General features: G+C 51.2%; 2 protein-coding genes across 13 annotated transcripts in view; both read left to right on the top strand.

Moving 5' to 3' along the window:
• Positions 1-8,562, top strand: part of ST3GAL3 (ST3 beta-galactoside alpha-2,3-sialyltransferase 3) — a 208,043-nt gene extending 199,481 nt beyond the window's left edge. For all 6 annotated transcript variants that reach the window (XM_084785058.1, XM_084785055.1, XM_084785060.1 and 3 more), the window contains 3 exons: positions 6-152; positions 352-498; positions 8,337-8,562. In XM_084785058.1, the coding sequence (XP_084641184.1) occupies positions 6-152; positions 352-498; positions 8,337-8,426 (384 nt within the window). In that variant the 3' untranslated portion in view covers positions 8,427-8,562. The remainder of the gene's footprint in view (positions 1-5; positions 153-351; positions 499-8,336) is intronic.
• ARTN (artemin) lies at positions 3,096-15,729 on the top strand. 7 transcript variants are annotated; one of them, XM_084785064.1, is made up of 7 exons: positions 3,096-3,607; positions 12,115-12,288; positions 12,724-12,873; positions 13,782-13,927; positions 14,163-14,290; positions 14,596-14,734; positions 14,839-15,729. In XM_084785064.1, the coding sequence occupies exons 5-7, from the start codon at positions 14,231-14,233 to the stop codon at positions 15,312-15,314; spliced, it is 675 nt and encodes a 224-aa protein (XP_084641190.1). In that variant the 5' UTR covers positions 3,096-3,607; positions 12,115-12,288; positions 12,724-12,873; positions 13,782-13,927; positions 14,163-14,230; the 3' UTR covers positions 15,315-15,729. The 7 variants fall into 7 exon arrangements, with proteins under 7 accessions (XP_084641190.1, XP_084641187.1, XP_084641188.1 ...); XM_084785061.1 differs by lacking the exons at positions 3,096-3,607; positions 12,115-12,288 and adding an exon at positions 12,302-12,508; XM_084785062.1 differs by lacking the exons at positions 3,096-3,607; positions 12,115-12,288 and adding an exon at positions 12,302-12,508 and having other exon boundaries at positions 14,093-14,290.
• Positions 15,730-25,886: the final 10,157 nt, after the last annotated feature.

The following is a 25,886-nucleotide window of genomic DNA, read 5'->3' as shown; positions in this document are numbered from 1 at the left end:
CACAGAGTGCATCCGATGGCTTCTGGAAGTCTGTGGCCACTCGCGTGCCCAAGGAGCCGCCTGAGATCCGCATCCTCAACCCGTACTTCATCCAGGAGGCTGCCTTCACGCTCATCGGACTGCCCTTCAACAACGGCCTCATGGGCAGGGGGGTGAGACCCCTAGGCAGGGGGAGGAGGCGAACTAGGCAGAGCAGCCTGGGAGGGAGGCGGGTAGGAGGCTCCTTTTGGTGGGGAAAAGGCTATCTTGGAAATGGGCTTCATTAGCTCTGGGGCGGGGGGGGGTGGCAGTGTCAGCTCCCCCAGGCCCCCCACCCCCACAGAACTCTACTTCTGTCTTCTCCTCTTCCAGAACATCCCAACCCTTGGCAGTGTGGCAGTGACCATGGCACTACACGGCTGTGATGAAGTGGCAGTGGCCGGCTTTGGCTACGACATGAACACACCCAACGCGCCCCTGCACTACTATGAAACTGTGCGCATGGCAGCCATCAAAGAGGTGAGAGCTGGGTGAGGGCGGGTAGCAGTCTTTGGGTGGAGCCAAAGAGGGGCGTCAGCACGAAGGATGGGCTGCAGCATCTGTACAAAGGAACGAATGCTAAGGGGGGACCAGCGCTAAGAGTTCCCAGAAGGGCCACCTTCACCCACTGCCATCCACCTAGCATGCGGGCCTCTAGCCAACTATGCATTTCTCCCCCAGCCTTCCCCGGAGCCCAGAGCCCTTTTCCTCTGGCTTTCTTCCTGAATGCTCCCTCCATGGGCTGCACTGGTCCCCACCTCACCCCTCCTTGCTACACTTGGCCATCACACTCGCCTCTTGCTCCTTCCACGCCCTCCGGCACCAAGCACAGAACTCACCCTGCGCGCTCCCAGGCACTCCGTCTGTACAGGTAGCTTCTAGCTCTCCAGGCCTCTCAGCCCCACAGCAATGATACGGCTGGGAGACGGGGTGAACCCTTCCCGTACTTCCGCTTCTGCTGCAGCCTCGCACTCAGCCACGCCTGAACCCCGACAGTCCGGAGGGTGGGTGTGCTTGGAGAAACTGCTCACTCATGCAGGTCCACAGTCCTGTGAATCCAGGGGCTCTGGCAGATACTACCCAACACCCCGACAGCTCCTGAGCCTTGTGCTTTGGAGCCTTCTGGCCAACTCCCTCCCGCAGTGAGAAATCTGAAGGCATCAGTAGGACTTGCAGGGCCCTGTCCCAGAGCGAGCACCTCCTTTGCACTCTTCACCCCTCTCCAACCCTTTACCCCTCACCTGACTTCACGTCCCTCAAAGTTACCAGTAACCCATCTCAAGAATGCTGAGTCTAATGGATACGTGTGTGTGTGTATACACACACATACATATATACATACATACATAATATGGAGATATATATAGATATATAGATACACACACACACACACACACACACACACACACACACGCATGCCATCTTTCTTTATTTTCATTTGTTTACCTACTGTTGTGGTGGTGGGTGCATTGTTGCATTGTGCCATGGTAGACATGTGGCAGTCAGAGGACAACTGTTTGGATTCAGTTTCTCTTCCCACTGTAGGTTCTGGGGATCAAACTCAGGTGGTCAGGCTGATGCAGCAAGTGTTTGTATTCTCCATCCATGGACCATCTTTCCTGATTGCACAGAAACTTTGAGGGTTTTTTTTTGTTTTTGTTTTTGTTTTTGTTTTTCGAGACAGGGTTTCTCTTGTAGTCCTGGCTGTTCTGGACTGGCTTTGTAGAACCAGGCTGGCCTCAGACTCACAGAGATCCCCCTGCCTCTGCCTCCTGAGTGCTGGGATTAAAGGTGTGCACCACCACGCCGGGCCAAAAACCTTCTTTATACTGACCACTTCTTCCTGCTTAGGCTCCCCTAACTTCTAGTGTTTCTGGTTTTTTTTGAGACAGGTTTTTTTCCTCTATGTAACTCTGGCTGTCCTGGAACTCACTCTGTAGAACTAGGCTGGCCTCAAACTCACTGAGATCCTCCTGCCTCTGCCTCTAGAGTGCTGGGAGTCTAACTCCTAATTCTCAGCATTAGGCTTGGTGTGCTGGCCCAGGCCTTTAATCTCTGTGGGTCTCTGTGAGTTCTACGCCAGCCAGGGCTACAGTGAGACCCTGTCTCAGGAGGAGAAGAAAAAAGCCACAACAGGGCTGGAGAGAGATGGCTCAGCAGTTAAGAGCACACATAGCTTTATTCCCAACATATATGTAGCATGTAGACACATACACATTATTTAAAAAATAATGATTTGGGCTGGAGAGATGCCTCAGAAGTTAACACTGCCTGTTTTTCCAGAGGTCCTGAGTTCAAAACCATCTATAATGGGATCTGATGCCCTCTTCTGGCGTGCAAGTGTATATGTGGGCAGAGCAATGTATACATAATAATGAATAAATAAATCTTTTAAAAAAAAATTTTTTTTGAGGCAGAGTTTCTCTTTGTAGCCTTGGCTGTCCTGGAACTCACTATGTAGACCAAGCTGTCTCTGAACTCAGAGATCCACCTGCCTCTGCCTCCCGAGTGCTAGGATTAAAGGCATGCGCCACCATGCTTTTAAATACAGCATTATGGGCAGAAATTCAGTAACTGAAAGATAAGAACTAGTTTGATACCACACCTAAAAAGTTAGTAATGGGGCTGGAGAGATGGCTCAGAGGTTAAGAGCACTGCCTGCTCTTCCAGAGGTCCTGAGTTCAATTCCCAGCAACCACATGGTGGCTCACAACCATCTATAATGTGATCTAATGTGCACTGCATACATAATATATGAATAAATCTTTTTTTAAGTTAGTAATGTCTTAGTATTGTGGAATATCCAGTGCTCTGCTCACCTGTTAACCCTCAGTGACTCCCAGTGGGTGCACTTGAAACCGACTCGTCCACTGGTTACTTCTGCTGGGAGGAGAAAGGAGGTGTGGGGTGAACAGATTATAAGTGCCCCTGTTTGCTTGAATGTGCCCTTCCTGCCGCTCTTCTGAACCTGTTGCTGTTGTTGTTGTTGTTGTTGCTTTGCTTTTGCCTATAAAATCTAATTTCTGGCCAGGCATGGTGGCACACACCTTTAATCCCAGCACTTGGGAGGCAGAGGCAGGTGGATCACTGTGAGTTCGAGGCCAGCCTGGTCTACAAAGTGAGTCTAAGACAGCCAAGGCTACACAGAGAAACCCTGTCTTGGGAAAAAAATCTAATTTCTGCCCGGGGAGATGGCTCAGAGGATAAGAGCCCCTGCCACACCAGCATGAGGACCTACGTTCAAATCACAGGAAGTCAGAATGTCAGAGGTCAGGCGCGCACCTTCGAGTGACGCCGAGGGGTAAAACCCAGGCTGCCAGGCTTGAGCAGCTAGTGCCTTTGCTTGCTGAGCCACCTCCCTGGCCCCACCCAGCCTCTTCAGCTCTCCTCCGGAAGGAAGCTGTGTTCCTTCAGGAGACTCTGAAATCCCACAGTTACATCAGACAGAGTCTGCACGTGTAACTGCAGCCCGAGTCAGAGGGTGAGTCCCAGTGTCCCCTCCACCACTCACACACATCTGGGACCATCCGAGGACAGTGTTGTCTTCATAGCTGAAATACTTGCTTGTAGGTTTCTAGAGCTCTTCCTGGTCTCCACTCCTCGTTGTGTCTAGACCGTGATACACTGTTCATCATTTTTCTGGGGTAAAAGGTTGTTTTTTTAAATATTTATTTGTCTGAGTGTTCTATTTGCATGTATAACAGAAGAGGGCATCATCCCATTACAGATGGTTGTGAGCCACCATGTGGTTGCTGGGGGTTGAACTCAGGACCTCTGGAAAGACAGACAGCGCTCTTAACCGCTGAGCCATCTCTCCAGGCCCTCTTGGGTGAAAGTTTAAAAAACCTCTAGACTCATCGGGCTGGAGAGATGGCTCAACCGTTAAAGGCTAGGCTCACAACCAAAAAATATAAAACGCTCTAGACTCAGTCTTCCGTGCAGCTTGACTTTTTGCCAAGGTAAAGAAGTTGTGCAAATTTTAACCAACCACGGAAAGGTAATTCAACTTCTCGTCTTTATTCTGTGTGTGTTTTTTTTGTTGTTTTTTTTTTTTTAGTAATTTATTTTTATGTGCATTTGTGTTTTGCCTGCCTGCATGTCTGTGTGAGGGGGGTCAGAGCTCCCGGAACTGGAATTACATGTAGTTATGAGCTGCTGTGTGGTTGCTGGGAGCTGAACCCTGGCCCTCAGGAAGAGCAGCCAGTGCTCTGTAATCGCTGAGCCATCTCTCCAGCTCCCCCACCCCCACCCCCACCCCCACCCCCACCCCCACCCCCACCCTCACCCCACCCCACCCCAGTTCAACCTTCTTCTGGCAGCTTCCTCCTTACTCTCTAATCCAACGGGGCTCTGCCTCATCTCCTTGGTCTTCATGTTATTGTTACAAACTACAAAAGACATAACCCCAAGAATTTTCTGTTTCTCTTGAGGCAAAAAAGGAAGATCAGCCGGGCGTGGGTGGCGCACGCCTTTAATCCCAGCACTTGGGAGGCAGAGGCAGGGGTATCCCTGTGAGTTCCAGACCAGCCTTGTCTACAAAGCAAGTAAGACAGCCAAGGCTACACAGAGAAACCTCATCTCAAAAAAAAAAAAAAAAAGCAAAAATAAATAAATTAAATTAAATTAAAATGTTTACAAAGGACAGTCATCCCCATCTTTTTGCCAGAAATGAGGGAGAAGAGTGAAAGTCGGAGAGCAGTTCTTTCCCGTAGCTTCTAAACAAATTCCTTTTATTCTCTAGCAGTTTTCCAGCCCTAGGTCTAACAACATCTCCTTAGTCAGAGGCTCAGCAAGGAAGAAGCCCTTTTTGACTGTTTCAGCTACCTTCTTTCTGTGAGACAAACCCTTGGATTTGATGTTGCCCCTCGGTTTGTAGCACAGATTGCATGCCGCAGCCTGTTCAGAGCGTCAGCCCTCACATCCCATTAAACAGGAAGGGCAGCAGAATCAAGCTAGGGAGTCAAGGACAGGTGCACACATCATCCCAGTGCTTTTTTAGTTTTCAAGTCAAGGAAGGAATTGTTTTTTTTTTTTTTTTTTAAGATTTATTTATTTGTCATAGATACATAGTGTTCTGCCTGCATATACACCAGAAGAGGGCACCAGATCTCATTATAGATGGTTGTGAGCCACCATGTGGTTGCTGGGAATTGAACTCAGGACCTTGGGAAGAATAGCCAGTGCTCTTAACCTCTAAGCCATCTCTCCAGCCCAAGGAAGGAATTCTTAGGAGAATTTTCAATAGGTTTGGAATTTCTATTTTGTACTCATAAAACTCTACATGGGCTCTAGTGATTTACAAATCACTATATTTGTAGTTGTGTATTAGTATTAAGGACTGATGAAAATAAAATCTTTGAAATCTGAAGAGATGGCTCAGTGATTAACAGCACTGGCTGCTCTTCCAGAAGACCTGGGTTCAATTCCCAGCAACCACACGGCAGCTCACAACTGCCTGTAACTCCAGTTCCAGGGGATCTGACAGCCTCACATGGACACACATGCAGACAAGACACCAATGCACATATAATAAGAATGAATAATTTAAAACAAAATATTTAATCCTGAGCAGCAGCCTAGCTCCAAGGTCTTCAGAGAATCAGCGAGAGCTAGGCCAGTGTGGTAACATCCCCCCCTCCCCTCCCCAAGCGTATATGCACGATCTCTCTTTCGCTTACACAAACACACATATACACACACCAAGAAAGAGAGAGGGGGTAAGAAGAGAGAGGAAGAAGGAAGAGAAGAATGAGAAAGAAGTTCAATCCGATTCCATTGAACAAATCGCATGCAGTGCCCACTCTCTGTCTAACCATCCCTGCCCTTAGAAACATCTGGAAAGATGACTGAATCCTCAAAGAATGGGCGTGAGTTGTCCAGGGGTCTGAGACAAGGAGGACAACTGGCAGAGGCAGCAGCAAGGTGGAAGGACAAAAGCCGAGACCTATGTCTTTCGACGGGGTCAGGGGACAGATGGCAAAAACAGGAGAAAAACTGAGGGAGATGGGCCCACTTCAGACACTGTGCTACGGATTGTGAGGGAGGAAACCATTGCCACTCGGGCAGCCAGGTTTGTGGCTCACACAGGAGGCCTTAAGGAAGCTGAGGAGTGGGTATAGAGCCTCCGCTTGATAGCTGTCTGAATTTTAGATTTACAGGGATTTGGAAGGTGGGAGAGTGTTGTGGGACTCAAGATACGGGCTGGACAGCCCCTAGCTCTTAGCACCGGTAAATAACGGCTGAGTACAGGCACACAGGGGCCCAGTGCTGACACGCGCAGAGGCCAGCTGGTAAAAGCCATGAGGCTAATGACATCATCCCTTGTTCCTTCAGTCAAGCCTTTTCCTTCTTTGAGAGGCTTAGTCACCAAGGCTTCCTGGGAAGGTTTCTGGGAATGAGAAGGAATCCAATCCCATAAGCCCTGGAGTGTGGCATCTTCTCTAAGGATGAAAAAAAAATTTTTTTTTTTGAGACAGGATTTCTCTGTGTATCCTTGGCTGTTCCTAGACTCGCTTTGTAGACCAGGCTGGCCTCGAACTCACAGCAATCCACCTGCCTCTGCCTCCCGAGTGCTGGGATTAAAGGCATGCGCCACCATGCCTGGCTTAAGAATGCAATTTTTTTTTTTTTTTTTTTTTTTTTTTTTGGTTTTTCGAGACAGGGTCTCTCTGTGTAGCCTTGGCCGTCCTGGACTCACTTTGTAGACCAGGCTGGCCTCGAACTCACAGCGATCCGCCTGCCTCTGCCTCCCGAGTGCTGGGGTTAAAGGCGTGCGCCACCACGCCCGACAAGAATGCAATTTTTAAGTATATAGTACTTTTTATTTTGTTTTGCTTGTTAAGGCAGGGAGAAATCAAGGCTGATGGTATGGGTACGTGCTTTTAGCCACTGGGAGCCAGCCTGGTCTTGGAAGGCGGAGGCAAAAAGAGGTTCAAGGCCAGTGTGTGTTATATAGTGACACGTGCTTCAGAAGAAAGCAGATGGGTGTAGAGGCTCACACCTGTATTCCAGCATGTGGACGGTGAGGTATATAAAGGCCATGAGTTTGAGGCCAGCCCAAGCTCCTAAGTGAGACTTGATCTTAAAAAAAAACCCAGGGCGGTTGAGATTGACTCAGTGGGTAAAAGCATTAGCCATGCAACCCTGATGACCTGAGTTCAATCCCTGGAACCCACCGTAGAAGGAAACCCACTGCCAAAAGTCATCATTTGACCTCCACTCACATACTGTGGTATGAGCAGGCCCATACTCAGAAAGCCATACATTATATATGTACACACACACACACACACACACACACACACAGAGAGAGAGAGAGAGAGAGAGAGAGAGAGAGAGAGAGAGAGAGAGAGAGAGAGAAATAGTACATATAAAACAAATGTAAATAAATATTTAATGTTTAATTTTTTAAAGATAACTTTGTTGTTGTTGTTGTTTTTCAAGACAGGGTTTCTCTGCGTAGCCGTGGCTGTCCTGGACTCACTTTGTAGGCCAGGCTGGCCTCAAACTCACAGTGATCCACCTGCCTCTGCCTCCCCGAGTGCTGGGATTACAGGTGTGTGCCACCGCACCCCAAAAGATCACACTTTTTACAAAAAGATGAGATATGGGCATGGTAGTATAAGCCTTGAATCCCAGCACTTGGGGAGGCAGAGATAGGATCTTTGCTGTGAGTTTGAGGTCAGCCTGGTCTACAAAGTGAGTCCAGGACAGCAAAGACTACACACACACACACACACACACACACACACACACACACACACACAAACCCTGTCTCGAAAAACCAAAAAAGAAAAAGAAAAGAGATGAGGTATGTTCCTTAGGCTCCCTGGTTCCTGTGCATAGGATGGAGGCTTTCATTAGCTCCCTCAGGCCTGGAGAAAGGATTGCATCAGGCCAGGGAAGCAGCTCATGCCATGCTGTGCGGTCCAGTGACTCAGCTCCTTGCCCTCAGGGTGTCTAGAACCCAAGTGCTGCCAAGGCACTGTGGGCTCATGACTGAGGGAATGAGATTCTGAGCGCTGAGGGGACAGGGAACCGAGACTACTCAAGATTCAGAAGAGAAACCCAGGGCAGAGTTCCTCTGGGGTGATGCTGGGTACCAGGCTTGTTAGGAGAAGCCTAAGTTGTAGTGTTCTACAACCTGGCTATTGTGGTCTTGTAGCAGAAACCTAGGACAAATGGGTGCCTGCTTGTTCCCAGGCCCAGAGCTTCAGAGGAAGCTGGAAGCGAGCACTAGCTCAGGTTTAAGCAAGGCTATGTCCCAGAAGCCCTCTGGACTGTCCCACGGCATGACTCCTCCGTCTCTCTCCTTCTAGTCCTGGACGCACAACATCCAGCGAGAAAAAGAGTTTCTACGGAAGCTAGTGAAAGCGCGCGTCATCACCGACTTGAGCAGTGGCATCTGAGTGGGCCCTCCACTGGGCCAGAGAGGCTCACACCAGGGAGCAAGCAGCTGCCACCTGCACAAGAATCTTCCGACCCAGAAAAGGACAGTGCCAAGGGAGCCCGAGGGCCAGTGAGGCCTTGGCAAGGCACCCAGAGCTGTGCCTGCTTATCGGCCAGCTTCAGAGACCAGCACTCTGCCTTGCAGCCTGGGTCCGTGAAGCCAGAGGGCCAGGAGGCCACTGGCTGTGGCCAGCAGGCCCCGCATGCAGGAGGTGGGACATTTGGTAGCAAGAGTGCTGCCAGAATCCGTTTCTCTAATCAGTGTTTGGTGTATTATCATTTCGTGAAATTGGGTGTGGGGAGGGGTGGGATAATTTATTTTTTAAATAAGCTGTCACATTTGGTCCACTTGTTGTGCAGAAAGAGGTCCACTAGAGGGCCTGTCAGACAGCGGTACCAGTGAGCTCCCTGAAGGATGTACGTGGTAAGACCGTGCTTCAGGGTCACAGGGAGGTGGGTGGCATCTCACGCCAGCCACCTCCAGCTCATGATACTCTTTGGCCTTCCCTGGGGAGAAGATGGAGTACTTCCTCTCACCAGCCCCCCAGTGTCCCATAGGGGAACCCCAGAGCCATCCCTTTAAAGCCAACAGGACAGCTCTTTGGACAAGAGCAGAGAGAACTCAGGAGGCAAGGCCTAGCCCAGCCCCGGGGGGAGTGGCTCCTCTCCATGGCTGTCCCTGGTCCATGGGACATGCTCCTGCCTGGACTGAGCAACTGTCAGATGGTCCGGCCTGCTTGATGAGACTGTCAGCTCCATGGGTCCTGCCCAGGGCCACAGGGGTGTGAGGTTCGAGGACCTTACCCAGGCCGCCGCAGCTGGCCCAGGCAACCATTACGGAAGCAATAAAGCTCTCCCTTGAATCTAGGCTCCTGTGGTTTTTCTCTCACTTTTCTGGAAGACACAGAAACTGCACTGAACTCAGGGATTTTCCCTCTAGCCCATGGCCTCCTGGGTCCCTTTCACTTTTCATGTCAAGTGTGGGACCTTTGAGTTCTCCAGCTCAGAGCATTTGCTGCTCTTGCAGAGGATCCAGGTTCAGTTCCCAGCAACCACCTGGGGGCTCACAATAGCTGTAACTCCAGTTCCAGGGGATCTGATGTCCCTTTCTGATCTCTAGGGCTCCTGTGGTATGTATGTATATGTATATATATATATGTACGTACACACACACACACACACACACACACACACACACACACACTCAGACACAACAAAGTTAACATATTAAAAGACCAGCAGCAGAGGCCAACAGCACAGAGAAACCCACAGACCTCTTCGCTACTCCCTGTCATCCATGGCTCAACTTAGAAATGGATAAGTGGCTGCAGAGATGGCTCATCAATTAAGAGCACTCTCTGCTCCTCCAGAGGTCCTGAGTTCAATTCCTAGCAACCACATGGTGGCTCACAACCATCTATAATATGACCTGATGCCCTCTTCTTGTGTGCAGGCTGCATGCAGGCAGAGCACTGTACATAATAAATAAATCTTAAAAGAAAAACAAAGGTTAGAAATGGATTTAGCCCATTCCCCATTAACACTGTCCCCCCCCTTTTTTTTTTCAACAGAAAACAGGAAAGCCCCCAGCCCAGCCCTAGGCACTCTCGGGGACTTTAGAAAAGAGATCCTGTTTCACCTCCTTAGAGCTCTGGAATCTGACCCCTCTTAAAGTAACCCCAAGTAAATCTGAGAATGCTCAAAGATACACCCATGGAGGTAGCTTCCTGCCAGACCCTGGCCACTATGGCAGTGAGTAGGACAGCTGTCCCCTTACCTCTCCTACATCAAATCCCAGTAAGCCCCACGGGTAAACCTGCTAAGGAAAGCGAGGCCTGGCCACCTGAAGAACCACAGTGCTCCCCCATGTTGCCTCGGCCACGTCTGTCAGTGGTAGTCCTGGCTGAAGAAAACAAAAATTAAGTAACCAGTTACATGAGAAAAGAGAGTAAAGTGCTCAGTACATGTGGCATCGCTCCCTCCCCTGTACCCTATCCCACAATGCAGTCCTATGGAGCCTGGGGACAGCCCTGACAGGCAGTTGTAGTCTCTGCAGTCAGACTTCCGCCTCAAGCACCACACAAAACTACTCTCTCCAGAGCTGTGGTTATGAACCATGGCTGTGTGCCAGAATCAAGGTGAAGACCTGGAGATTTGCACCTGCCCTCCCCAAAATTCTGATTCAGATCTGGGATGGAGCCTGGATGTGGGTAGTTTTTAAAGGTCCAAAACAGTGCTGAAACATGCTGCCAGCTCTGTGGGTCCTACCCAGGGCCGCAGGGGAGTGAGGTTCGAGGACCTTACCCAGGCTGCCGCAGCTGGCCCAGGCAACCATCTACGGAAACAATAAAGTTCTCCCTTGAATATGGCTTTCTGTTTTCTCTGACTTCTGGAAGAAACAAAAATTGCACTGAACTCAGGGACCTTCCTTCCAGCCCCTGGCCTCCTGGGGTCCCTTCCACTTTCCATGTCAAGTGTCGGACCTCCAGAGTCCTCCAGCTGAATGGTTAAGAGTATTTGCTGCTCTTGCAGAGGACCCAGGTTCAGTTCCCAGCAACCACCTGGGGGCTAACAATCGCCTGTAACTCCAGTTCCAGGGCATCTGATGTCCTGTCACGGCATCATACATCTACTATGTCTGGACTAGATGTACGTAGAGGGACTAGAGAGCCCGCTGGGTACTCTACCTCCCAGCCTCTACTTAGTACTTATATATTGATACTTAGTACTTATATATTGATCAGCAAATACCAAGTTAACCTCACTAGCCCAGCTGCCTTCACTTTACTCCTGGCTACAAATTAAGCTGCTTCCAGGGGGATTTCCAACAGGAGTTCACATACCTTCTAACTCAGCATGCCCACACACCCCCGACACACACACACACATACACACACACACACACACACACACACACACACACACACCATATACACGTGTGCGCATCTGAACCTCTCCCAGGGAGTGCCAGCTCCTAAAATTCAGCCTTCTGTGGTCACCCAGGCCAATGCTAAAGGCACACCATTGTACAATCAGTCAAAAGGGAATGTTGGGGATTGGGTTCCAGCAGCCCCCTAGCTCCCCACAACCCTGCTCAGGATTTATCCTATTGCCCTCAGCAGCCTGAACCCCCCCACCCTCATCTGTCTTGCTTGTCTCAAAACCACACTCTTCCTCGTGCAGTCATTTAACGGAAACGCACATCTCAAAATACTCAGCGAAGGTCTTTTGGTCCCCAGCATCTTTGTGATGAGTTCCAGACTAGTTCGAAGGACTTTTCCGATCGTGGCCATCAACCAACGCCCAGACCACCTGTCAAATTGCCTCATCGCACCTCAAGCTCCAGTTCAATACTCTGTGGCCCTCCAATTCTTCACCCCTGGTCCCATACACACTCTTACTGCCTTCACTGGGAGAGCCCCAAGGCTCTGAAGCTGAGCTTTGAAACATACTATCGTTAGACCCTGGGAGCCCAAGGCACAGCCCAGCGAGTCTGAGGCAGCTGAGTCTTCTGGGGGTCCCAGAGCCACCACTTGACGGTGAAAGGTAGCCAGCCAGAACCCCAACGTCTGCGCGGCCCAGGCTGGAACTCTCTTCCAGGCTGCCCCTCCTTCACCGCCCTCCCTCCTCTCTCCCGCCCTTGGCCAGGCCTCCCAGTTCCCTACTTTGCGTGTCTACCAACTTCGAATTCCCAGTTTCAGCGCCTCGCTGCCGCCCGCGATCTCTACTCTGCCTCCTGGGGTCTTCTCTCAATGTCTAGCCCCCACCTAGGGGGACCTAGCCGAGCCAACGGGGACCGGATCCGGAGGGTGGAGCGGCCAGGTGAGCCCTGAAAGGTGGGGCGGGGCGGGGGCGCTCTGGGCCCCACCCCGGGATCTGGTGACGCCGGGGCTGGAATTTGACACCGGACGGCGGCGGGCAGGAGGCTGTTGAGGGATGGAGTTGGGCTCGGCCCCCAGATGCGGCCCGCGGGCTCTGCCAGCAACAAGTCCCTCGGGCCCCAGCCCTCGCTGCAACTGGGGCTCAGAGCCCTGCACCCGAGGTAAGCCAATCTTCTTGTCCACCCCCTTGATGGACGCTCCTAGGGCAGGAGAAGGAGCCGAAAGGTCTTCCTCTTTTCTCTCAGCCTCTTTCTTTTGGGCCCTCAGCGTCGCCTTAAAGCCCTCCCAGCCCCTCCAGTTTCCTCTGTCGCTAGCCTGTCCGACTGTGTAAGCCCTCCTGGCTGGCTGTAATGTGAGGCTCCCGCTGCCGCCGCAGGGCACAGACCGGCTGCCAAGGCCCCACTTTTGACTGAAAGAGGCGCCGCCAGGTGCACAACTCTGGGCATGATCCATTTGAGCTTCGGGGGAAATCCCAGCCCTGGCCCCAGGAAAGGCGCCTAGAAGGACACGGTACAGGACCCCCTTGGTGAGTATAGGGCTGGTGGCTAAGGGAGGCAAGGGTTGGAGGACCAAACATCCCAGATGCTAAGAAAGGAGAGACTGCTCTGAGCTGCCCTCTAGGGACTTGCTCCTGGGCTCCCCCTAGCGCAGATACCCCTAAGGCTGCCATGCCTGGCTTTGCGTCCATCTAAGAGAATAGTAACCAGGGATCTGAATCTAGTTAGCCAACAGGTACACACCTAGCCCTGCCAGACCGCTTCCTGGAAGAAAACAAAACAAAACAAAAAAAGGTCTGGGAGGTATGTGTCGTGTCCTGGAGTCGTCGTGTGTCACACTCCCCATGTATTCTGTGTGCTAACAGAAGGACGGAAGGTAACATCTAGGACTCAAGAGGAGACTAACGAATGAGTGCTCTTAAAGGTTCTGGGGACCCCAGAGCGGTGGCTCACAAAGACTAGTGGTGTTCAGGAAAGGCCGGCCAGAGTCAGGAAGGATGGTTCATGGGGGAAACTCCTAGGAGTAAAGGCTAGGGTGTTAGGTCGGCAGAAGGCAGATGGCCCAGACTTGGGCCAGCACTCAGGGTAGTTCGCCCTCTGAGTCTAGGTTGGTGTGGAGGACTAGGTGATCCTCCTGGGAACTGCTCAGACCTGAACGTGCAGAGGATGTGTGGGGAAAACCCCTGTCCCTCTAAGTCTGCAGACTTTACAAACTCTGCCCCCTGGCGGTCACAGGAAGCCATAGCCCAGGCCGTGTGTTTTCAGGAGGACCATCACTTCCACCAGATAATAGGTGGACTCTTTGGGGGGGGGGGGGTAGGAACAGCTGTGGGCCCAAGAGAGAACTCAAGTGACTCTGGCTCCAGAGATTGCAGGAGGCCTAGGCTCCCAGTCATCAGATAACTCAGAGTGACCAACTGACACTCTAATTCTCTAGGGCACTGCTTCCTCCCCTGAGGTACTGAGTGACTGCCCAGTATGGAGCTAAGAGAGCAGCCCAGTTACTACTTTCTCCAACCACCTTGGTACCTTCAGCCCTGAAGTACAGAGCAGAAGGGTCTTAGAAGACAGGACCACAGCTGTGTGAGTGTCCTGTCGACCCCCCACCCCCTACCCCCGTGACCTTAGACAATCTGTGAGCTCACCTAAGCCTTGTTTCCCAATCTGGAAATGTGAGCCCTTGACCTTGTGGAATCGTGGAGGAGGGAATACTGCACAGCACCTAACGCACTAAGGTTTCCCACGCAGCTACCTGAGAAACTGAAGTCGAAGGATAAATACCCCTAAAGATAACTAACTCCATCTTCCGATTTGCAAGCTGCCTCAACAAGAGGGTGGGGAAACAGGTCCACGAAAGGCTGATGGGAGCTCCTGGTGTTGACAGAGATGGAAGTGGGACTTGGAGACCCTGCTGCATCGCCCCACTGCCCCCAGCCTAGGTGGCAGGTGAGTCAGTCTTTTGCGTTTCCCGGCTGGCTTTAATTGGGGGAAAGGAAGTTGGCGATGGCCTGGGCAGGGGTCAGATACGAAAGGAGAAATAGCAGGAGGGAGGAGACAGTCATAGGAGGAAAGAAACAGGATTTCTCTGGATGGTTAGTGCTGTCAGGTGATTCTCCCCTGGGCTCTTCCTGGAAGCAGCAAATGCCTATTATACCTAAGCCCTTCCTTACACCCTGCCACCTAGCGAGGAGCCTTTTCCCCACCCTCCCGGAGTGCCCTGTTCCTCGAGTCTCCTCTTTTTCTCTGAGCAGCCAATCTTGTGGCCAACCCTAACTGCTATTGCCCTGCTGAGCAGTCTCACAGAAGCCTCCCTGGACCAGATGTCTCCCAGCCTCGCCACTCGCGATGGTCCCTCACCGGTCCTGGCACCCCCCACGGACCACCTGCCTGGTAGGTGAGAGCGCGACAGGGCGAACAGGGGCGAGGCTTGCCCTAGACACCCCCGTCGTCCGTCCCCCCCCCCCGCCCCCGAAAGTGACTAAGTCTCATTCCAGGGGGACGCGCTGCGCATTTGTGCAGCGAAAGAACCCTGCCACCACCGCCGCAGTCTCCCCAGCCCGCACCCCCGCCGCCAGGTCCCGGGTTCCAGTCTCCTCCCGCTGCGCTCCGCGGGGCACGAGCAGCGCGTGCAGGGACCCGGAGCAGCCGCGCGCGGGCCACAGATGAGCGCGGCTGCCGCCTGCGCTCGCAGCTGGTGCCTGTGAGCGCGCTCGGCCTGGGCCACAGCTCCGACGAGCTGGTCCGTTTCCGCTTCTGCAGCGGCTCGTGCCGGCGAGCACGCTCCCCCCACGACCTCAGCCTGGCCAGCCTGCTGGGCGCCGGGGCCTTGCGGTCGCCCCCCGGGTCCCGGCCGATCAGCCAACCCTGCTGCCGGCCCACTCGCTATGAAGCCGTCTCCTTCATGGACGTGAACAGCACTTGGAGGACCGTAGACCACCTCTCAGCCACCGCCTGCGGCTGTCTGGGCTGAGGATGCTCTCCAAGCCTTTGCACACTGGACCTTCTTTATCCACGTGTCGCCGCCCTACCTGGAACAAACCCTCCGGGACTCAGTAGCCCGGAGCCTCAGCGGGAAATCGAGGCTGTAGCGCTCAGGCCCCAGGCCAGTGAGTGACAAACGCCGAGCCTGGGGAGATGACCGAGCCACCTGGGTTCTTTGGTAACAGTCTCAAGGCACTCATGGATCCCAACTCTGACAGACACTAGAAACCTCAGCCAAAGAGAACTCCTCCGGGAGAATCCAGAAATGAGCCCAGGCCCTGGGGAATGAATTTTGAGGAGATACATTGTAGTGACTTTGCTAGAAGAGCCTGTGCTGAAAAGCCAGCCTTGTGTTCACTTGTGGAAGCTGAAGTCCTATTTATTATTTCTAAATTATTTATTTACTTTGCTGGTCCGTCAGATCCTTTCCTAGACACGGGGAATGGGTAGAAGAGGCTGAAGATGTGCCTGCTGCCCGCTCCCCCCCCCACACCCCCCACCTCTCCACCTCCACATTTCACACTGACTTAGCCATCACAGTGTTGACCTGGACCACCTACTGCTTGCACTTCAGGTGGCTCTGGGATGGATGGGAGGCACAGGTGGGTGACTAAGATGCACAGTCCTCAGTACTTGGGGGCCTGGATTACCTGCGAGAAAATCAACTATACAGCCTTCTCTGGAGAAAGGCCACCCTGCCAGCACTGGCACCTTTGAGGCCCCTGCTTAGTGGGTAAAGACACAGAAAACCATGCTTTGTCCCCCACACCATCAATGTCCAGGCGGGCTCGCTCCTACCCGACACCCTCATCTGTCCCTTTGTTTCCTGTGTATGTGTGTGTATTGAGCAGGTGTCTTACCATGCAAGGGCCTGTCTTAAAAGGCTCCCTGACAGATGCACACACTGCTTTCACTTACAGGTAGTCAATTCCAGAAGCATCCCAGGGCAAGAAAACGTCTGAAGAAGGACTGAGGGTCAGAGAGGAGCACCGGGGTGCTGGTCTATGGGAAGGAAGCGCTGAGGGTCTCAACAGAGAGTGGACTTTGGGTGATGAGCAAGAGTATGCATTTATTCACCCAGTGAACCCTGACAGTGAAATGTCAGCTACGATGTAGGCGCTGAAGATGCAGAACTGAGGCAAGGGCTGTTGCTAGAATGCTCCCTAGCATGCTAGAAGCCTTGGTTCAGGGTGTAGTACCACAGGCCTATAATACCAGCACTCAGGAGACAGAAGCAGGAAGATCTGAAATTCAAGGGCATCCTCAGCTACATACTGAGTTCCAGGCTAGCCTGGGCTACATGGCAGTCCATCTCAAAAGGAAAAAGATTCAGAAGTAAAAGAAATACTCTCTCCAGGTGTGCTGCTGCACGCTTTTAATCCCAGCACTCGGGAGGCAGAGGCAGGGGGAATCTCTGTGCGTTTGAGGCCAGCCTGTCCTACAAAAAGAGTCCAGGACAGGCAAGGCTAAACAGAGAAACCCTGTCTCAAAAAAAAAAAAGGAAAGACAGACATTAACCAAGCAATGGCATCTATACTCATGTAAGTGCAGTGTGGCTAACGGTATGAAAAACAACTGGAAAGAAAGTCAGTGTTGTCCTCGGGTCATCTCCAAAAGATCAGTGCGATTATCTGAGCTTTTCTGCGTGGCCTTTGAAACCATGTTTTAAACCAGTTGTGCCGGTGCACAGGTGTAACCCTGCACGTGAGGTATGGAGGTAAGAGAGTTCGGTATCACCCTCAGCTCCACAGCAAGTTCCAGTCCACCGTGGCCCACATGACATCCTGTCTGAAACGGAAGAAGGAAGAAAAACTATTTCCCTGCTCCTAGGCATTTGCATCGAGGAGACTGTATGATTTTTCTTCTTTAAAACAGGACAGGACACTCTGTGTGTGTGTGTGTGTGTGTGTGTGTGTGTGTGTGTGTGTGTGTGTGTGTGTGTGTGTATGCTTGTATGTGTGGAAGCCAGAGGTCAACAACCATGTCTTCCCTCAGTTGCTGCTTTCTGCCTTAACTTTGGAGACACAGTCTGTCTTTGAACTTAAAGCTGGCCAAGGTGTCTAGGTTGGCTGGTCAGAAAACCCAGGGATCCTCCTACCTCACCTCCGCAGCTCCAGAATTGCAGGCAGGTAATTTCTTGAAGTGTAATTTCATTTTGTTTACCTTATTTTGTACGCATGTGTGGGTGAACGTGCCACAGCACACAATTAGAGGTCAGGGAACAACTCCTGGGAGTCAGCTCCCTCGGTCCACCGTGGGGTCGCGGGGACCAAACCAAGATCCATGGGCCTGGTGCCCGGTACCTTACCCACTGAGCCACCTTGCTCAGCGTGAGCACTGGGCTGTACGTGGATGATGGTGACCAAGTTCAGGCCCTCGCTCCTCATGGTTGTGCCACAAGCACTAATCAACTGACCAGTTCCCAAGCCTCCAAGATGGGGACGTTTAATGTCTGAGGAATTATGTCACAACACAGGTGCGGTCTGGAGCAGAGCAGGGAAGCGGGGGGGGGGGGGGTGTTTGAGGGGGGTGGGGGGGAGGGTTGAGGGGGGTAGGGGGGGACACACTTGAGAGCTGTTGGCACTGAGGCTGTAGCCAGGGGCATATGAGATCCCACAGACAAGATCAGGTTGAAGGTAGGACCCCAGCCCTTTAACATCGTCTGCAGAGTCCTTCCTCCCTCCTCCACTCCCCCCACCCAGTCTCCCCCCCACCCCCACCGTGGGCCTGCCTGCTTTGCCGCAGGAGCCCTTCACCAACCAAGGCTGCAAAGAAGTAGCAAGACTGGGCTTGTTCTGGGTCAAGTAGGCAAGCCAAGCCGTAGTCTCCACCTCAGTTCTATACGCTCCCCAAACTTTGGTGGGTTTATACCCACAGGCACTCCCTTCACCCTTTCCTCTGCTTCCAAACACCACACACACACACACACACACACACACACACACACACACACACACTTCCCCAAAGAAAAGGTTGCCAGAGAGCCTTATCATTCCTTCAGTTCTAAGGTGATTTGGGCTAGGGAGAACCCTGCTGACCTTTGAACCTGGTGCCAAAAGTCTTCCGTGGGCATTGCTGCCCTGGGTCATTCATGAGAATGCTCACAGTGAGCTGCCAGCCCAAGCCAAGGGCCAGCTCTTGTTGCTTTCTCTCTTTTCTGTTTTTATTTATTTATTTGGTTTGGTTTGGTTTGGTTTTTTTTCGAGACAGGGTTTCTCTGTGTAGCCTTGGCTGTCCTGGATTCACTTTGTAGTCCAGGCTGGCCTGGAACTCACAGAGGTCCACCTGTTTCTGCCTCCCAAGTGCTGGGATTAAAGGCGTGTGCCACCACTGCTTAGCTCTTTTTTGTTTTGTTTTGTTTTGTTTTGGGGTTTTGTTTTGGGGGGGGAGTGCTGCTTGTTTGTTTGTTTTAGATAAGTTCTTGCTTTAACTCAGTCTTGCTTCATACTTGCAGCAGTCCCCTGGCTTCAGCACCCCCAAGCATCACAGGCATGATCAGCCACGCCCAGCTGAGGGCTGGCTTTTCACATGCCCCAAACCACAATCCTTGAGAGGATAGGGTCCACCTCCATCTTGAAGCTGCGCTGTGCTTCCAGCATACCGTCTTCTCCAAGACAGATAGGCACACTCTCATGAGCAGTCAGCACTCCTTTCCAAGTCTATCCCCCAAGTCATTCTCTTTGGTGCATTGGTGTTTTGCCTGTATGTATGTCTGTGTGAGAGTGTTGGGTCCTCTGGAACTGGACAGAGTAATAGACAGTTGTGAGCTGCCATGTGGTTGCTGGGAATTGAACCTTGGTCCTCTGGAAGAGCAGACAGAGCTCTTAAGCAGCGGGCCATCCCTCCAGCCCTCTAAGTCAAGTCTTGAAAATGATGCTTTCTGGTCAAAGAAACAGCTGCAGGGCTGCACCTGCCTGATTGCAATGCAGCCAAGGTAACCAGCCTAGGCACCCGGCGGGGCTCCTGGAAGCGCAGGGCACTCTGGTGTTTCTGTTTCCGACCCTGGTCTATGTTTCACACTTACAAAACTACACTTCGCACTGAGTGATCTTCCTGGACCGTCCTAGCAGAGTCTGTCTCCTCTGAAAGCAGAAATCTATAAGCAGCTGTGCAATGTGTCTTGCTAGCCCTAGGGAACGCCCCAAACCTTCCTCTGGGCTCATTCCATCTGGGAAGTGAGGTTCTTGGTTGCGCTTCCCCATGCCCACGTTTCCTGCTCTGCCAGATGGCCCTTAGCGGTGGCTCTCTTCTTCTCAGCCAAGGAACCCCTAACTTCTTCCTGGTCGTGGGTCCCTGTGGGGTAGTCTCTGGGGACTGGCTGGCATCTCCTATCGAAAAGAAAGTTGAGAAAAAAGACTTAAGAGACTTTGAGCTCCGTGATGGTACCTCTGCCGTTGGAAGTAGAGCCTTCAGAGAAGCCCCGTGAAAGCTGTGGGCCGTCTCCCCGCACCAGATGCCCAGAAAGGTTACTGATCTGAAAATCCATCACTAAACTTAAGGTGTACGTGGGAGGCAGGGGACACCTTCTGATGCTCACCCAGAGGTCTCATGGAGCCCTTGGCCCCCATGCGATGCCCTACTCTAGGGACCTTATGTGGCTGAATTGATTCCTGATGTAGTCGGGCTCCGATATCAGGGCCTTGTCAATTATTTACAATACACTCCACCCTTCAGCCTTTCTCTGTTGCGCATCTCTCTGTATTTATACTGACTGGAATAGAATCGCAGAGAGAGAGAGCTGTTGGGACTATGGAGGAGATTGGCGGAGGCATCTGCTCTGACTTTCCTTCTCCAAAGGGGACTTTACTGAGGCCTCGGGGGCCTCAATGGCCGCTTCTAGAAAACGTACTTTGCCTCTCTGGATCCCACCCCCCACCCCACCCCCTACCCCACCCCCCTCTCACCACTCCAGCTGTTCCTTCTGACTATGTTCGGGTTCCTCTTCCTCTCTCTGCATTTTATGTGGCCCTAGGGCTCTGAAACCAGACACCCTCCCCCCAGCACTATCTCCTCCCGGGGTTTCGGTTCCATCTCCACGCTAATGGTGCCCACACTTTTCTTTAGCCTAGACCCTTGCGAGCCCTGAGCCTGTGATCTAATGCTTATCCGTGTGTCTTCAAGCTTCACCTACCTTCATGGTGTCGGCTGTCCTTCACCTCTGCTCTCCATCGCTGTCCACTCTCCTCCGTGTGATTCATACTGATGACCTTCCCTGCTTTCCAGCTTTCCAACCACTCCAATATTCCCCGCTCAGCAACCTCAACCTGAAGCCTGGGCAACATGCTAGACTCCTTGAGCATATCCACTGGCCCTAAAGCAACAATGCCTGCTTCTGTTGGCTGCTCATTAAAACTAATGCTAAAACCCTATTGCTGAAGCTACCATGCGCTCTGGTTTGTAGGACATAAAGAAACAAAGCTTCCTCCTGCTGGCTGGTACCAGGCTGCCGGAAGAGGATTATCATCCAGTCCTCCTTACTTGTGAGCGTCATGTGCTACACTACTGACCTGCCAGACAAGATGTTCCCATTGGCGAAATAGTGGCATGCCGGGTATTGGGGTAACAAGCACTTCCGGGTTGGATTTGAGGCCCACTGCACAAAGGGGGAACTCATGTCTGGTATTGTAAACCTAGTCAGAAATTCATGGCTGGGAAATTCACAGGTGCTAATGGGGACACTACCTCTGTTGCTTTGCTAAATTGACACCATGTGGCCAGCAAAGTGCCTTCTAATGACTGTTTATGGCCCTGGGTCAGTGCCGCTGTCGCTTTTGGTCAGAGAAGCTTCTTTTTGTCGTGGGCAGCAGTAACTGCAGAGCCTCATAATGGGTCAGTGATGAGACTAAGTGACTGTTGACTGCTCAGCCTTCAGTGGGGCATCTATATCACATCATCCAAGGCTTGGGGAAAAGGCAGAAGGCGAGCAGCGAATGATTAGCCACACAATAGTGGGTCCATCAGTGTCCTGTCGTTGATCACAAAGGGCCTCAGGAGGCCCCATCGCTCCATGAGGAGTTATAGATAATTAATGACTTTTTCCTCAGTTGTAATGGCTATGCTCCTGTAACCAACCCTGGTGAAATGCACTGGGACACACACAGGGCTGGGCAGGGACACACCGACACAGCAGAAAAGAAGAAAGGGGATTAGCTGGGGGAAAAAAGCGTCAGTGGAAGGAAAAGGGACAAGAGAGATGGCTGCTATTAAAATGCATTATTTATAATGTATGAATATATGAAAATGTCACAAAGAGACCATTACATATGACTGATATGTGCTAATAGAACATTTTGTTTTGTTTTGTTTTTTTGTTTTTCAAGACAGGGTCTCTCTGTGTAGCCTTGGCTGTCCTGGACTCACTTTGTAGACCAGGCTGGCCTCAAACTCACAGAGATACACCAGCCTCTGCCTCCCAAGTGCTGGGATTAAAGGCGTGCACCCCAAGCCCGGCTCTTAATAGAACATTTTAAAAACTTATTTATGTTTTTCTGAGGCAGGGGCTTGCTACATACCCCTGACTGTCCTGGAACTCTGTGTATAGACCAGACTGACCTTAGATTTAGAGATCCACCTGCCTCTGCCTCCTGAGAGCCCAGCTCTAAAACTTTATTTTTAAGATAAACTATATTAAACTCAATTTGGGATTACTGTATAGCTTCTCTCTCCTTATTGGTTACAGAATCTTCTAGCACTAGCACAGCTGGGGAAGTTCGGTATGGGCTGGCATACCATCAGGAGGATCAGAAGTTTTGTAACCTTGGGGAGGAAACAGATGAAGAGAGGGGCTTGAGATGTCACGCAAGGCTTTATGTGCTACACCATAGAGCTTGGGTTTCGTCCTGAGGGAGCACTGAAGGGTGCCCAGTGGGGTTGGTTAGGGTGTGGGGGCTGCTTGTATTTTGTCAATTTGACACTTATGTCCAGGTTTACCAGAACAAATCTGGGGAGGGAGGCTCGCAGTTGAGGAACTGCCTCCACCAGATGATCCTGTGCTCATGTCTGCGAGGCCTTTTCTTGATTTAATGACTGTTGTGGGTGGCAAGTGGTCCTGGGTCACGTTAGCAAGCTGAGTAAACTTGGGAAAGTAAGCCAGGAAGCAGAGTTTGTTCCTCTGGGGTTTCTTCTTGAGTTTCTGCTCCTGCCTTGACTTCCCTCAAGGATGGACTATGATCAGAGCATATAAGCCATGGTGTTACCATAGCAACAGAAAAGTAAACCGAGGCAGCGTGCGTCTGATGGATTGATCACTGGCTCCTGTGTACAGCAATGGGAATGTTAAGGGGGAACCGGGGAGTCTCTTTTCCGAATTGTTATTCTCATCGATAAAATAATTTTTAAAACAGGCACAGAAGGAAGCTTGGGGACATTTTCATTAGAGCCAGAGAGAAAAGCAACGGGAGAGAGGCTGACAGTCTCAACAACTGCTGGAGGAAGGAGACAAAGAAGAGGCAAAGTTATGCCTTTTGGGTTCTGCAAGGAGGCTGGCAAGCAGCTGAAGCAAGGCAGTGAGAAAGTCCAGGGTCTTGGAGAATGCATACTTGGGCTTTTGGCCAATGTCTGAAGACAAGGAAGCAAGCAAGAGTTATACTTTCTGAGTTACAACTCAGGCAGGCAGGCTGAGCTCTTCAGAGCTACAGGCAACTGCTGTGACAGAGGAGCAGCTTGGAGGGCCCAAGTACGCTACTCCACTAAGGAGATCATTTCTCCCATCTCCTTAGCTTGTCCTCAGGTGGCCGGCCTTCCTGAGGGTGGTCTCCCAGGCAGCTTATCGGCAGGCCCGGCAGGTAGATCAACTTTCTGATGGGTCTGTTTATTTGCTCATGTATTTGTTGGGGCGGGGGGGGGGGGCGCGCACATGTACACAAGGACAAGTTTTGGGAGCCACTTATTTTTTCTTCTGTGGGTTCCCTGGTTGAACTCAAGTCCTCAGGTTTGACAGGAAGTGCCGTAACCTGCTGAGTCTGATCAAAATGTCATGTTTCTACCCGGAACCAGAACAGAAGTCAGATTCCATTCTTTTGACTAGGAGGAAGCAGCATTCCCTTAATGGGCCTCAACAAAGCCCTGAAACCTTCATTTTTTTCATATGGTATTTTATCTGTTTTTGTTTTGTTTTGTTTTGCTTTTCCAAGTCAAAGTTTCTCAGTGTAGGCTTGGCTGTCCTGGAACTCGCTCTATAGACCAGGCTGGCCTCGAACTCACAGAGATTCACCTGCCTCTGCCTCCCAAGTGCTGGGATTAAAGGTGTGTGCCACCACCGCCTGGCTTCAGCGTTTCATTTATTTTAAAAGATTTTATTTACCCAGTACTTGGGAGGCAAAGGCAGATGTGATTTCGAGGCCAGCCTGGTCTACAAATAGAGTACAGGACAGCCAGGGCTACACAGAGAAACCCTGTCTTGAAAAACAAAACAAAACAAAACAAAACAAAAAGATGTTATCTATTTAATTTATATATGAGTGTTCAATCTGCATACACACCTACCTACATGCCAGAAGAGGGTATCAGTTCACATTAAAGTTGGTTTCTGAGGGGCTGGAGAGATGGCTCAGTGGTTAAGAGCACTGTCTGTTCTTTTAGAGGTCCTGAGTTCAATTCCCAGCAACCACATGGTGGCTCACAACCATCTATAATGAGGTCTAGGGCCCTCTTCTGGTGTGCAGGTATACATGTATATGTAATAAATAAATAAATCTTTTTTTTTTTAAAGTTGGTTTCTGAGCCACCATGCGATTACTGGGGATTGAACTCAGAACCTCTGGAAGAGCAGACAGTGCTCTTATCTGCTGAACCATCTCTCCAGCCCTCTGATTTTTCACTTTTATGATGAATGTTTTGCCTGCACATCTGTGCATCACAGTGTGCCTGGTGCAAGTGGAGACCAGAAGAGGGAGTCATATCCCCTGGGACTGGAGCTACAGATGGTTGTTGTTCTGGTTAGTTCTATGTGTCAACCTGACACAAGCTATAGTCATCAGAGAAGAAGGAGCCTCAGCTAAGGAAATGTCTCCAGGAGAGTCAGCTGTAAGGGATTTTCTCAATTAGTGACCATTGTGGATGGAGTCATCCCTGGGCTGGTGGTCCTGGGTTTGTAAGAAAGGAGGCTGAGCAAGCCATGGGAGGCAAGACAGTAAGCAGTACCCCTCCATGGCCTCTGCATCACTTCTTGCCTCTAAGTTCCTACCCTGCTTGAGTTCCTGTCCCGACCTTCCTCCAGTGATCGATTATGATCTGGAGTGTTAAGCTGAGTAAACCCTTTCACCCCTAATTTGCTTTTTGGTGATGGTGTTTTGTTGCAGCAATAGAAACCCTAGCTAGCCAGGTTGTGGGAGGCAGAGGCAGGCAGATCTCTGTGTTTGAAGCCATCCTGGTCTATAGACAGAGTTCCAGGACAGCCAAGGCTACGCAGAGAAACCCTGTCTCAAAAAACCGGAACAGAAAAAAGAGGAAAAATAAATAAATAAAAAAGGCCAGGCATGGTGGTGCACACCTTTAATCCAAGCACTGAAGAGGCAGGGGCAGGTGGATTGCTGTGAGTTCGAGGCCAGCCTGGTCTACAAGGCGAGTCCAGGGCATCCAAGGCTACAAGAGAAGCTCTGTCTTGAAAAACAAACCAAACCAACCAAACAAACAAAAGAAAAAGAAAAAGAAAGAAAGAAAAGAAACCTTAACTAGGACAGATGTGAGCCACCATGTGAGTGCTAGCAATCAATCAAGCCTAGGTCTCTGGAAGAGGAACAGCCAGAGCTCTAACCACTGAGCCATCTCTCCAGTCCCTTTCATGCAGCATTTTACATTTTAAAGGGTGAAACATTTGTGATGCTTCCCAGTGCTACAGAAAATAGGAGGTGGGTTCAAAGCCTATCATGAGTAGGGGATTTATAATCCTCATTGATCTGTCTCGAAGCCGGCAAGTGGCGGTCTAGGTACCTTAAGAGGTGATGGCGAGGCGAAGGAGCCCTTAGCTGCAAACAGGAAGAACACAGAGCAGCCACGCTGTGACTGTGGGCCAGCTCCTAGCCATGTGTTATTTCAGTTTGCGCCACCCACTAGGCTACTCTCGTATGGCTTGGAAACCCTCCGCTAGCAGCAGCTTGCTGAAGTTCACATCCTAAGGCCTGGGATCAGTTACTTCCTTCTGGCTCCCCGGTTCTCCTACCTTTTACCCTTTCCTCCTTCACTTCCGGGCCACACTGCAGGCAGGTCTTTCTAAAATGTAACGGCAGTCCACCAGTACTCACGTGAAACCCCACCGCAGTCTCATACTGCACTCAGGACCATGGCTAAGCTCCTACAGACGTCTACTGCCCTCAACTTCCTCTTCACAAGTAACTCTGTCAAACAGCCCTTCCTTCTTCCTCACCTGCACGCAGCCCCTTAAACACCCGAACTCACTAGTGTTCTTTAAGTGCTGTTTGTTGTTGAGACAGGGACTCAGTGCTCTGACTGTCCTGGAACTCACTATGCACAGTAGGCTGGCCTCAAATTCATAGGGATCTGCTTGGTTTCTTATTGTTTGGTTTGTTTGTTTTTTGAGACTGGGCTTCTCTGTGTCACCTAG

The sequence above is a fragment of the Acomys minous genome (genome assembly GCF_964271855.1).
Source record: "Acomys minous genome assembly, chromosome: 6".
Classification (NCBI taxonomy): domain Eukaryota; kingdom Metazoa; phylum Chordata; class Mammalia; order Rodentia; family Muridae; genus Acomys; species Acomys minous.
Note: the sequence above shows the minus strand (reverse complement) of the source record. Positions and strands in the feature narration are given on the sequence as shown.